The sequence below is a fragment of the Ipomoea triloba genome, chromosome 4 (genome assembly GCF_003576645.1).
Source record: "Ipomoea triloba cultivar NCNSP0323 chromosome 4, ASM357664v1".
NCBI lineage: Eukaryota > Viridiplantae > Streptophyta > Magnoliopsida > Solanales > Convolvulaceae > Ipomoea > Ipomoea triloba.
The window spans coordinates 11,956,231-11,970,604 of NC_044919.1; the positions used below are offsets into that span (position 1 = coordinate 11,956,231).

General features: G+C 40.1%; 1 protein-coding gene across 1 annotated transcript; it reads right to left on the bottom strand.

The window, feature by feature from the left end:
• Positions 1–5,831: 5,831 nt before the first annotated feature.
• On the bottom strand, positions 5,832–8,405 carry LOC116015581 (dCTP pyrophosphatase 1-like). The gene is made up of 2 exons (XM_031255686.1): positions 8,180–8,405; positions 5,832–6,416 (listed from the first exon to the last, which is right to left on the bottom strand). Exons 1-2 carry the CDS (start codon positions 8,303–8,305, stop codon positions 6,081–6,083), a joined length of 462 nt encoding a protein of 153 aa, XP_031111546.1. The 5' UTR covers positions 8,306–8,405; the 3' UTR covers positions 5,832–6,080.
• Positions 8,406–14,374: the final 5,969 nt, after the last annotated feature.

Sequence of the window (14,374 nt, forward strand, 5' to 3'; positions counted from 1 at the left end):
ACCAGTCTAAAACAACTGAAGTAAAACTAATACTTAAAAGATAGCAGGACTATATGCACTAACGCGCTCACGAGCTGGTCCTACTCCATACCTGAAAACATTTTAGAATAATTAGCAAAGAACGCTAAGTAAAACCTCATTCTCACTCGTAAAGATACAATAGTATACATTGGTAGTGAAATAGGTTTCCACACAACGCATATAGATATATGTCAACGAAACCATCATTTATCTGACATCAAGAGACTCAACTCAATAAGCTGAACAAGGCGTAAACCAAAGACTTCTCAACAGAACTCAATATCAAAGGAACAACTCCAAATACCATAAGACAAGAGACTAAATAACCAAGTACTCAAGACAAGAACACAATCCCAACAATATCATGAATAAACATAACAACCAAACAAGCATATCCCAATGCTCATACATAAGAAAATACATATATACATGCATACATAATATAGGGCTTTAGGCTTAGTTCCAACCTTACACCATTCCAACCGAAACACCAATCCATCCGAGTCGCTAGTCCATCTGAAACACCAATCCAACCACAACACCAAGCGGGACTGCAACTCTCAACCTCCTATCCAATTGAGTCAAAGCTCTTACCTCCTATCCAATTGAGCCGAAGCTCTTACCTCTAATCCACAAGACAAAGTTCACATATCACAATATCAAGGAGCCAAAGCTCAATTACCTCCAATCCATAGGAGTCGAAGCTCAATTGCCTCCAATCCAAGGGTTTTACACATAAGTATAGAACTCAAGGAATACTTCTCAAGAATCCAAAGATCATAATATGTATACGAATCTCATATCCAATGCCAAAGGAGAATATTTGTACATAGGCAAATTATTTAATAAATCAATGTCAAAGGCAAATTATATTGCGACAGATAAATATTTATATTTAGTATACTTAAAGGTATATTTTTAATGCATTAAAGGTTAATTTTAAATAATATATCTAAAATGAATATTTAGTATAATAAAAATGAACCTTCAAAAAATAAACATTTAATGTATTAAAATTAAACGTTCAACATATTAAAAATAAATTTTATGTCAATGGTCTGCCTTACAAGGTAAATCACGATTCATGATATATATATATCTATAGATATAGATAAGACCTATATTGATCGTTTCATGGGTAAAGATCCATGAGACGTATTTAAAATGGGTTTAAATTCAATTTCGGTACAATGAATTAAAGAATAGTACGCAAATAGACACTCTATCACAAATTATAACATGAACCAAGGTCCACCATGTGCATTGTAAACTCTAGTCCAAATTATGTATTTAAAATTAATGTATTATATATATTCTTTAATTTCAATTAATAGATTATGAGTTAATACCACAAATGGTCCTCTGACTATTGGGCTAGTATTCCTTTTAGTCATTGACTTTCAATTCTACCACAAACACGTACCTTGACTTTCATTTTTGACAACAAATAGTCTTGTGTTAAAATTTCTATTAAATGGGTGTTAAATCTATGAGTATTATTGTCAAATCAATTAATATGATTATGATTACCTATTTTAGATAGTTAGGAGGGTTAATTTAATATGAATGTGATCCATGGATTGCTCATTTAGCCTAATGTCACGTCTATGCCCAATCCAAGTATCTCAATATCATCAATTGTAATTGTTAAATAATGCATTTTGGGAAAACTCCCAGCCGAGTTGGCCAGACAATTGGCTTGATAACGACAAGCTTTCATGTTTGATTTTCGGTATGAGCTGCTTATTAGACTTATTAGTTTGAGTCAATAAGCTACGGGCAAGCTACCTATGCTGGTTTAATTACCTCATTGTAGTCTTCTTTCGTATAGGTCACGAGGTGGGTTTCATCCCGGACACACATCTTGGTAGTTAATGCTGATTTTCCGTAAATTAAAAAAATAAATATGTTTTGACAATATTAAAAAAAATTCTCTCATATATTTTAATTGATTAAAAATGTGATCTTATCCTAACTATATATTTATAAGAGTTAATACCACAAATGGTCCTCTGACTATTAAGCTAGTACTCCTTTTAGTCATCGACTTTCAATTCGACCACAAATGGTCCTCTGACTTTCATTTTTGACCACATATAGTCTTTCGTTAAGATTTCTGTTAAATAGGTATTAAATCTAGGGGTAATATCGTCAAATTGATTAATATTATTATGATTACTTCTTTTTGAGAATTATATGACACCATAATTAATTTCAAACATTAATAAACATTAAGTTAATAAATATAATAACAAAAAGGACGTGAAAAATCACATAAATGAACAAACTAAAAAAATTCCATGATTAATGTTCGCAATTTGTATTTGATTAATTATATTAATTCAATGGTGGTGACCTTCAGTTATGTCCCAAACAAAATGTTTGCAATGGTGGTGACCTTCAGTTATGTCCCAAACAAAATGTTTGATCGATTAATGAAGAGTGAAAACTATTAATCAGCCATGTATGAACAACCATGGAAGAGTGAAAACTATTAATCAGCCATGTATGAACAACCATGAAAATTATGGAAACAAGGTTTTAAAAAAAATGAACAACCATGAAAATTATGGAAACAAGGTTTTAAAAAAAATCTTCCATTTTAATCTGTTGGTTAAATTAAAAATAGATAGCTCTAATATTAAATTTTCATTTTGTACGCATAATTACGAGACTAATGTGTATTGTGTTTTTATTTAGGAGTATTTATATTTGTTAATTTTTTTCAATTATGTTTGTTGGTGAAAAATTGTAAACATTTTTATTTTATGACAATTATATATATCAATTTGACGATAATATCCCTAGATTTAACACATATTTAACATAATTTTTAATGGAGGACTATTTGTGGTCAAAAATAAAAGTTAGAGGACCATTTGTGGTCGAATTGAAAGTCGAGGACTAAAAGGAGTACTAGCCCAATAGTCAGAGGACCATTTGTGGTATTAACTCTATTTATAAATAAACTTTATATTACTAACTCTAATTTATATATGTTATTTTTCCCTATGCATTCTATCAACTTCTAGTGTTCACCTCCTGAATGGTAATAAAATTCTTTATATACACTGGTTGTTTATTAATTCGTCGATCCTACCACGAGTTAAAAAGGGAATCTACTCAATAATCAAATACAAATAATATCCAATAAAATATTATCACATAAGGAGATGAATATTATAAGGTAAATATACGATGAAAGTGTAGTGTTAATCATTTATTATTTGTTAAAGAATTTTTTGGAACTTGTGTATTAAACTTCATTGGTTAACAATAAATTCTATTCTTAAATTTTCAAAATAAGTATTTTTTTATTGTAATTTATCAACATATACCATAAAATTGTATCATCTATGTATTTGTTTGCCACTATAACTATGAGATTATTGTACTTTTGAAATAATGATAAATAATTATCTTTTAGAGATTTTTGTCTAAGAAGAATAATATTTTAGCTTAACAATATGAGAGTAATTTATATCTTTACAATAATTTTACTTTAAATTTTACAATATGATTTTTATATTTATTAAATTAATATTTATTAATATTTAAAATTAATTTTGTTTCCATATAATTCTCTAAAAGAAGTAATCATAATCATATTAAAATAACACACATAATTCTCTAACAGCACAGTTTGGTTCACGGAATGAATTTGGATGGAAAAGGAATATTATTCCACAGAGAATGGAATAGGTAAGGAATATAACCGGAATTGTATTATATTGTTTGGTTCGCTGAACGAATAGACTTTAAGAATTATATTCCAATGTTTGGTTGGTTAAATGAATAGAAATGGAATAGGTTTTAAGACATAATTTCCGGCTGTTTTGGTTGGTGTTGGTCCTGGAACTGAGGAGTTGCTATTGATTATGGCGTAAAAACTCCGGGTGGACTCCTTGCATGGTTTCAGAGCCTCATTCTCCCAAAGAGAGTGGCTTGCTCTTCTCTATTTTTTGGCTTTTTGTCCTCCGACATCTGTTGGGGATTGGGGAGTATTGTTTATGGTGTTTCTGGATTTTGAATGTGTTTAGAAGGAAGAAGCCAACATTTAGCAACCTTGCTGCATTTGATGTTTCAAACAATCGATTGTCCGGTGAACTTCCAAGCACACTGGGGGTTGTGTTTCCTTGGAAGTACTTAACATGCAGCACAACCTCTTTGTGGGGCCATTACCTCCTTTAAACAACTTGAAAAATATTGAGTACTTAGGATGTTTCTCAAAAACAACTTCTCGGGCCACATTCCTCCGAGCATGACCAAGAACTCCACCCTACTCTTTCTGAATTTATCATTCAACAATCTTGAAGGTGATGTGCCTGCTCAGGGTGCTTTTGCATATGCAAACAGGATTGATGTAAAGGGCAACATAAATCTCTGTGGGGAAAATCTCACCACTTGAAGATACAAAATTAGCCGAGGTCATGCCTCGGCCAAAATAGGCCAAGGCCTTGCCTCGGCCATAGTGGCCGTGGCCTTGCCCCGGCCAAAATAGACTGAGGCCCTGCCTCAGCCTACCTTTCAAAAAAAAAAAAACTTATTCATCGCACTTCTGCACTATTATTACTCCCTAGTTGACTCGGCTACACTCGCAAACTAGGGAGTAGGGGGCTGGTGACAGGATAATTACACAAAGTGTTAGATCCGACCCGAAGTACATTTGGATTGACCTGCAGTAGTCAAAGTAATAAATATGGACAGTAGGTAACGGTCAAGAGTTAAGAGGAGGAGCAATTCTTATAATCCAATATCGGCATCATCAAAGGGCAGTTACGAAAGATGGCGCGTAGCAATTACTAAAGAGTCTTAGCACTTATGGAGGGAGCCGTTGCACTATTCTATAGTATAAAAGCCGAGTCCATTAGCAAGTAGGGGGGAACACTTGGTTTTTTATAGACCACACTACTGCACTGTACTCAGAGGATTCATTATATTGAACTATTGTTACTCACTAATACACAGATCTACATTGTGGTACCAAAATCATTGTTACTCACTTATTGATTTGTACCCCGGTAACATATTTACCCTCAGTGTGGTAAAAATAAAATAAAAATTAAGGTACATGTTTTGGTCGAATTAAAAATCTAGGACTATAATTGGTACTAGCTCAATAGTTAGAAGACCATTTGTGGTATTAACTCTATATACTTGTAAATAATCTGAAATTACATAATATGTTAATTACAACAAGTACATAATTTGTTAACCGAAGGTATATAATATGTTGATCACATATATACAATCTAAACAAGATCCACAATATGCATGATAAACCTTAAAATACAATATAATGATTTACACCCAAACCTCAAATGCGTATATGTGAGCATTTCGATCCAAATTTCAAAAAATCTAACTATTTACTTTTACTTATTTATGCTTCAATTAAAAAAAAATTAATGGGTATTATACATACAATATTCTCAACTAAATTTGCATAAAAATCAAAATTAAAATGATACTCCCCCGTCTCATTTTATGTGTCAGATACAATTAATGAGACTTGACTGAAGTTATTTTTAATTTAATTTTTCATAATATTTGAAAAAGTCGTTTGGCTTCAGAATCAGGTGAACCACGAGACTTTGCTGATTCCATATTTGAGACTTTGCTAATTCCATATTTGAAAAAGTCGTCTGGTACGATTAACGAGACTTTATTGATTTCATGATGGACTTCGTAACTTTGTTGTACACACGATAGACACAACTGTTGTATGAATATCTGAGGAATATTCCTTCGTCGCTTTTTGGTTCGAATTTCGCCCTGAGAAAGTGAGACCCATTTTTGAAAGTAAGAGATTTGCAGAGATAAAGATAGCCTAGAGTTACATGGATAGAATTTTTCCAGTTCAAGTCACTTCAGAATTTTGATATCTTACACCCAGATAAAGATATTATCTGCACACATATTTGCACAAGAGACCAAAGAAGCATAAAAATGCCAAAACACAATGTCTCCCTTAAGAAAGGATGGTGCTCAAACAAAAATTTAGTAGCTTAATTAGCAACAAAAAGGGGCCTAAAACTAGGAGAGATTCTTAGAAAAAGTCAAACCAATTCATCAGCAACCCCATTTTCTGTGTCATTGCTGATGTTGTTCTTGGTGGAGGTGGTGGTGGGTGTACTGTTGGTCTGCAGGTTGAGCTTTTTGGATGAGCCTTTGCAAAGGTTGACTGGGTATTTCTTAGCATTGAGTTCTAGCTTTCTAAGGGCAGCCTTACCAAGATCAATGCTACAAATGTGAGAAAGCCTGACAAGATAGAGCAATACATCTGAGAGCTCTTCACCCAAGTGCTGCTTCTCTTCCTCTTCCCATCCAGGGAGGCCTCTTGGTACCTCACCTTTCCACTGAAATATTTCAGATAGCTCTCCCACTTCCCCTACCTGGAACATCAAAACATGCATGCAGAACAAATGAATGATCACACTACTCTAAACAGTACACTACTTTGAAAAGAGAGGATATAATGGCAAAAATAGCATTCAGTAGAAAAGTCTCATTGTTTGATGTTTGCACTTTAATGTGACTGTACTTGCCCACAAAGGGCAAAATTTCTTTTCCTCGGACCCCACATTCCCACCCGACAGGAATGTAAAGGGATAAATCTCGGTGACTTAGAGTCCATTAAGTAAGGAGGATTAATGTCTGGTGCCTATGGCAATATTTGCCCACAAAAGGCGAAATTCCTCATCTTCAGACCCCACATTCCCACCCGTCAAGAATGTAAAGGGACAAATCTCGGTGACTTAGTGCCCATTAAGTAGGATGATTAGTGTCCGGTGAGTGGTGCCTATAACAATACTTGCCAACAAAAGGTGAAATTCCTCATCCTCAGACCCCACATCTCCACCTAACGAAATAGTGAAGGAATAAATCTCGATGACTTATCGTCCATTAGGCGAGAGGATCAGTGATTAGTTCCCACAAGAAGCTCACCACATTGGGTGTAACTCCCACATCGACTAACAGGACTTGATTATGTATCTTATTCACAATCTATCACCTAAGAAACAACTGGGCTGTCCGTGCAGTGCAGACTTTAATGTGAGTGCTTGTGATGATGGTGTTTGTTCAGGGCTACAGTTCAATTTCTCAGACTACAGTGTAATAATGACATTCTGGGAAACATAAGACCACTCACCACTACTACCTAGTTTGTTTCCAAGAAAACTGAATAAAAGAAAGCTTTTTATTGTGTCTGGGTTTTCACACTCTCAAACAGTAGAGTACTGTCGCCTCCACATCCCCTTCCACAAACATACACTATGACACAAAACACATGCCATATTAGTATTAGGATTTTACTATGTACACAACAATAAAGTTGGTAGCACAACTTTACCAAGTGGCCTTAACATTTGTGTTTGTACTTGTCCATTCACTGTATAACCATATCAAAATAGACAAAACATAAGAAACTTGCCCACAAAGTGACAATCCAATAAGATTGTAAAAGGGTAAATAAAAATGACTTAACGACCCATGCCACCCCACGAGATGGTGAAACTTCCCTAATGCAGAAGCCAGCTTTACAATCTACTGTTTGAGAACCAACTGAGCTATCCGTGCAACAGAGGCATAGGTACAGAAGTCACAGAACCATTATTGTTTGGGAAAAACATTCAAATTTGGCCTTTCAGATAATTCACATTGACAAACACCCCCATAACTAGATGAATCAGTTTAGGATTTGCAAAAGCAGTGATCAAATCAGCTGAAAGGGGTAGATATATAGCAACCAGAAGATTTAACCACTCCATCTTTACACATGATTCCTTTTCTGGCATAAATCTTACCAAAATAACACTCCAAAAAGAAATTAAACCCTCCCATAATGATGACTATTAACCCATGAAGAAAAGGGTTATAAAAAAAAAAAAAAGATTTTCAAAGAATGAATGCCTTTTTAGTCAGTTTTCTTTTTCTTCTTCTTCTGGCCGTGGTGTGGGGTCTAAAGGCCATTTACTCAAATGCGTTTTCTGGAGAGAGCCAAAGGGCTATAATCAATACAGTTTACGAGTCCATACATACAGTCCTTCAAAACCCCTGGAAAACTAAATAGATAGAGTTCCTGAAGTCCTGAAGCCTTTTACATAGAAAGAAAATAGCAATAGCGGATACAAAAGGAATAATGAGAAGAAAGTACCAGGGCAAGAAGGAGATTTCTTGGGCTATGGAACTGGTCCCAGTCTCTTTCCCTCGCGAAATCCGCCATTTTCTTCTGCAACTCTTCCAGTGTCACCCCTGCTCCCTCGCCTGAGCCTCCGTTCATCTCTCTGCTCTTGCAGCTTCTCCTTCGGGCCTTCTCCGTATGTCGGCGACGCCGCCGTCCGAGTTGAGACTGCGCCGATCTCTTTTGATTTTGGGTGCGTCTTATGTTCTGCGTGTTTGTCATTTTGTATAGGGCGTGCGGACGAGGATCGGGTGACTGCTTGTCGCCGGTTTCCTCGAGTCTTTAACTGACACCTGTATTTTCCTACTTCATCTTGTACAACCAAATAATTCTCCTTTTTACAAACATGATACGGAGTTACGGACTAACACCATCCGCATTCATAAAAATTGTTTTCACTCTCGAAATGTCATATTACCAAATTTATAAATTAATTACTATTCATTTTCATCTATTCAATTCTCATCATCTTTCAAAAATGAATTCACTTCCATATCAGCATACAAAAAATTATTTTTTATTAATAAAATAATAATTTTTAGAGTTAATTCCATTTTTTGTCCTAGATTTATAGGTGACAATCTAATTTTAGTCCTTTTTTATTAAAACGTCATTATTTAGTCCTAGAATTATTGTGGCATGACCAATTTTAGTCCTCCATCAACAAATTCGTTGAAATATCGTTAAATACAAAGATATTTCAATCTTTTTTATACAAAGTATGTTAAACCGCTATATTTTTTATATTTATTTTTTTAAATCATTCATAATTGAAGACCGAAATGTCCTTGTATTTAGTGATATTTAAGCTGATTTGTTGATAAAGGACCAAAAATGGTCATGTCACAATAATACTAGGACCAAAAGTGAATATTTTAATAAAATATGACTAAAAATAAGCCACCTATAAATCTAGGACCAAAAATGAAATTAACTCATAATTTTTATAAAAGTACACTTGCAATTCTGACCTGCTAGTCAGAATTGCAAGAGATGGCATTTTTTATTAATAAACAAAAAAATCTCACACATTTGATTGCAATGCACTTACTTGCAGGCATGCAGATGGCCTAATATTCAACCTCAAATAACAAAAATTATATATATAACATATATAGGGTTATAATCATGTGCGGCCGCCCCTTAACGTGCGATCAGTGCGGCCGCACCACTATGTATACAAATATACACCACACAATATTAGAAAATGCACCACACAAATATGCATCATTAGGTACGCATCACCAAAAAACACACCACTAGGTATGCAAATATACACCACATAGTGTTAACAAATGCACCATTAGGGGCAGGGGAGTTATGGTGCATAATTTTGAGTGTGTGGTGTGTTTTTTTGGTGTTTTTGTGTATTTTCATTGTGGTGCGTTTTCTAACATTCAGTGGTGCATTTTCTAACATTGAGTGGTGCGAAACGCACCAACCGCAAGAGAAGGCGCGTCCACATTTGAACACACACACACACACACACACACACATATATAAAGAGTGTGAGAGGGCCGGAAACCACAGGCATGTTGATTGGACGATTGACTTAGTAATCACAAGATTTGAAATTGGACAATCCAGATCAATTTACGGTCATTTGTCTGTTAAGGTCACAAAACGGGTTTTACTCAATGCACATTCTCAAGTAATGATTGCAAGTTTCTCATAACACCCAAAATAGTGTGGAAAAAAAAAAAGAAAAAAAAAAAGAAAGAAAACACTGCATGGACTCCTATTTCTTACTCCCAACTTTTACTCCGTCTTACAAATATTTGATGTAGACATTTTTTGGTACCCACATGATGAAAATATTCAATATTTGTTTGTCATATCATGAAGTAAAAGTGAGATATTAGAATTTGTGACTAAATGTAGTATAACTCGAAAAAAAAAATTATAACTTCTATTAAAATTAAAACGTAGTATATACTCAGTCTATTTCCTATTTTATTTCTTCCAATGCATTTTAAAAAAAATTTAAACATTCTTAATTTTATGAGATATTATAATGCGTATTTTAATTTTTTTTTTTATAAATTGAATTCAAGCTACAATTTTAGTGTTGGGTACTAAAATTCATGCATCACACGTGATGGAGAAAATTAACTCGAGGGTCCGAATCAATTAGCCCCAATAAATAAAGGAAAAACAAGGAATGTGCATATCACGGAGATAAATTCGTATTAATAGGTTGTAAGATGATTACAAAAGGTATGTCAAACTATTACAAGTGTTTTCAGATGTCCCAATAAGACAAAGGACCGTGTTTTTATACTAGCAGCTCCTTAGTCGCCCCCCGCGAAAAGGTAGGGTAGTTATAACAACTTGGATCGTGCCCAACCGAGCACCCCCCAAGCACCCCTACCCGAGCCTGTGAGGCCTCGACTGAGCCCCTTGGGACTCGAACCAAGCCCCCTAGGACTCAGTCGAGCTCCCTGGGGCCTTATCCGAGCCCTTTGGGCCTTGACCGAGGTCCCCTAGGCCTCAGTCGAGCCCCCTTAGGCCTTGGTCGAGCCCTTTGGGCCTTGGCCGAGCCCCTAGGCTCGGTCTTGGCCTAAAGCCGGGCTTTTGGGCCACGTCCCAAACATGGGCCACCAGGTCGAGCACGGGGCTCAACCTCGGGACCCGGGTCCGCTTGAGTCCTCCTTACTCCGTTTTCTCTGGTCGGTTTGCTCCATTTCTAATATATCGATCATCAGTCCCCAACTCTCCGAGCTATGAGAAGTCGTTAGTGAAGGAGAGTAGACAGCAAACATATCCAGACCCGTCCTCTAGAGAAACTTACTATGCATCCAGATTTATTTGAACTTTTTATCTCGATATTTGAATGAAGTGACTTTGTTTTCCTTAGTCGTAATTTGCATGTTGCGGCTCCATGGTCCTTGTTTTGTTGATTCACGTAACTCTTGCCTCTTCACTTGAATCCTTACTTCGTGAGTTGGGCATGACCGAGCCATTTGTTCGACTTGTCATGGCTATGCACCGACTCAGCTTGGGCCCCCGGTCGAGGGCCAAGCCTATGGTGGGGGTTGACCGAGGCCTCGGCCAAGACCAGGCTCGGTCAAGGTTAGATCGTTAGGCCCAAGGCCTCAGCTGAGTCGCTGCTCGGCTATATTGGTAACTCCGTTACTTAGTCCCAAGCTCGGGGCTTGGGCTCGATTTGGAGGTCAGAGCTCCTGCCATGGACTCTAAAATTTGGTTTTTGTCTTTATCATTTTCTTTTACGTAGTATGTAGTTATTTGGCCAAGGGTACTCTCGGACCAAAAACTCTTCCGTCAGGTGGCGAATGAGGTCGGACCTCTAGCACCCCTTAGGGTACTAGCCCTTTGATCCCAGTCCTTAGAAATCGGGCCGTTAAGCTCTTCCGTTGGGGTTGGTACGTGAGGTCGGACCCCGTGCCCCTTTAGGGCATTAGCCCTTCGACCCGAGTCCTCAGACATCGGGTCGTTAGGCTCTTCCGTCGGTGTTGGTACGCGAGGTCGGGCCTTGTGCCCCCTTAGGGTACTAGCCCTTCGACTTGAGTCCTTAGACACCGGGCCGTTAGACTCTTCCGCCGGGGTTGGTACGCGAGGTCGGACCTCGTGCCCCCTTAGGGTACTAGCCCTTCGACCCAAGTCCTTAGACACCGAGCCGTTAGACTCTTCCGTCGGGGTTGGTACACGAGGTCGGGCCTCGTGCCCTCTTAGGGTACTATTGGAGGGGTCGGGTAAGTACTCACCTCCCCCCCTAAAATAAGTGAAAATGAGTCATCCATGACGAAATTTTTCTTTAGCCATCTTGGCCAAAAAATGCACCTATAGGATAGCTCTCCGGGCCATGGTGTAAGCCCCTTTGTGGATCTCTTCATAGACTAATCTCACCCTCTCAGGGTATGGACATCACATCAGGGTGCCATTACAAGACTTCTTATAAATTGTATCACCAAGGAGCAGGTAGGTTCTCCTCACCTGCTTAGCCTCGGATTTGTTAAAGGGCAAGTTGCCCATAATAGGTTATTCCATTAGGTAGTGAGCGGGGGCGTCCCCCCTATACTACCATTAGGGAATGCCAAGGTCAGGGTCGGCGCGCACGACCTCAACCGTAGGAGTTCGGGCTCCTTACGGCGATGATGGCTAAGCTTGAACTCCTTGCACCCGTGGAGGCCGGGTCTCCAACATCTCCCTTGGTCTCGAAGGGGTTGGGGGAAGGGTCGACAATTGAACACCCTTGCACGACCCCCTGTAGCACCACAATTCCAAGTTGAGGGGGTTGCACTACTCCTTGGAGCCCCTCCGCCGGGCTGGAGCTCGACCACCCCATCCTCGAGCTCGTTCATCCGCTTACGGGGTTACTTGACCTATCACGGCCTCTTGAGAGGGGTGGGGTAAGTGTAGGCGCTTCTCGAGAGGCCTTGGGGTCGAGTTGGGGGGCTCGAACACCTCCTTGGAGCCCACCCATGATGTGGGTTAACAAGGTGGTAGCTTGTTGGAGCGACCACCCCCTCCTAGAGCTCGTTCATTCGCTTAAGGGGTTGTTTGACCTATCACGGCCTCTTGAGAGGGGTGGGGTAAGTGTAGGCGCTTCTCGAGAGGCCTTGGGGTCGAGTTGGGGGGCTCGAACACCTCCTTGGAGCCCACCCATGATGTGGGTTAACAAGGTGGTAGCTTGTTGGAGCGACCACCCCCTCCTAGAGCTCGTTCATTCACTTAAGGGGTTGTTTGACCTATCACGGCATCTTAAGAGGGGTGGGGTAAGTGTAGGCCCTTCTCGAGAGGCCTTGGGGTCGAGTTGGGGGGCTCGAACACCTCCTTGGAGCCCGTCCATGATGTGGGTTAACAAGGTGGTAGCTTATTGGAGCGCGACCACCCCTTCCTAGAGCTCGTTCATTCACTTAAGGGGTTGTTTGACCTATCACGGCCCCTTGGTAGGGGTGGGGTAAGTGTAGGCGCTTCTCGAGAGGCCTTGGGGTCGAGTTGGGGGGCTCGAACACCTCCTTGGAGCCCGTCCATGATGTGGGTTAACAAGGTGGTAGCTTATTGGAGCGCGACCACCCCTTCCTAGAGCTCGTTCATTCACTTAAGGGGTTGTTTGACCTATCACGGCCCCTTGGTAGGGGTGGGGTAAGTGTAGGCGCTTCTCGAGAGGCCTTGGGGTCGAGTTGGGGGGCTCGAACACCTCCTTGGAGCCCGTCCATGATGTGGGTTAACAAGGTGGTAGCTTGTTGGAGCGACCGCCCCCTCCTAGAGCTCGTTCATTCACTTAAGGGGTTGTTTGACCTATCACGGCCCCTTGGTAGGGGTGGGGTAAGTGTAGGCGCTTCTCGAGAGGCCTTGGGGTCGAGTTGGGGGGCTCGAACACCTCCTTGGAGCCCGTCCAAGATGTGGGTTAACAAGGTAGTAGCTTGTTGGAGCGCGAACACCCCCTCTCAGAGCTTGTCCACTCTCTTCCGGAACTACTCGACCTCATCAAGGTGAGAGCTTGGGGCTCGGTCACTAGCCTCTCCCAACCACTCAACCTAGGAGGAATGTTCTTGTCGCGGCTAGGCTAAGGGCCCACGGCTCGAAGATCTTCGTGAGTATGAATCCTCCACCTGGGGTTCTTTCGCGGTCAGCCTTGGGCCTAGTCTGTCTCGGGCCATCATGCGGGTGCCCAACCACTCCAAGGCGAACCTGGCTTGGGTTGGCCTCCCTCTACTACCGTCTCTATGTCGATCTCGGCTGGTGCCACCCCTTCCTCGCCTATTTGACAGTAGGGGCGAGTTGACCTCCCCCTCGACTTGAGTTTCGGGTGTTCGGCCCATCATGCTCCCTCAAGGTGGGTCGGTGCTAGAATCGGGGCTCCGCAGGAAGCCTACCGAGCTGGGGGGCTTGGAGACCTCCTTGGAGTCCCTCCACGAGGCGGGTGAACGCAAGTGCTGCCTGTTGGATGGCTACCTACCCCTGTGGGGTCGGGGGACGGATAGGGGGTGAACCCCCTGTTATGATTGTTGGTGAGGTGGTTCCTCAGGCTGCCTGTCGACCTCACGGAGAGGGTTCGTTGCTGACTAGCAGTCCCGTTGAGGCCACCCCACCGGGGTGCTAATGGTGTTATGGGAACCGTTCGAGTTACGAGAGTTGGATCTCGATATTGTCATAGCTAGGGAAAACTAGCACGCTTGAGTCTGATTTTGGCTCTCAACAAGA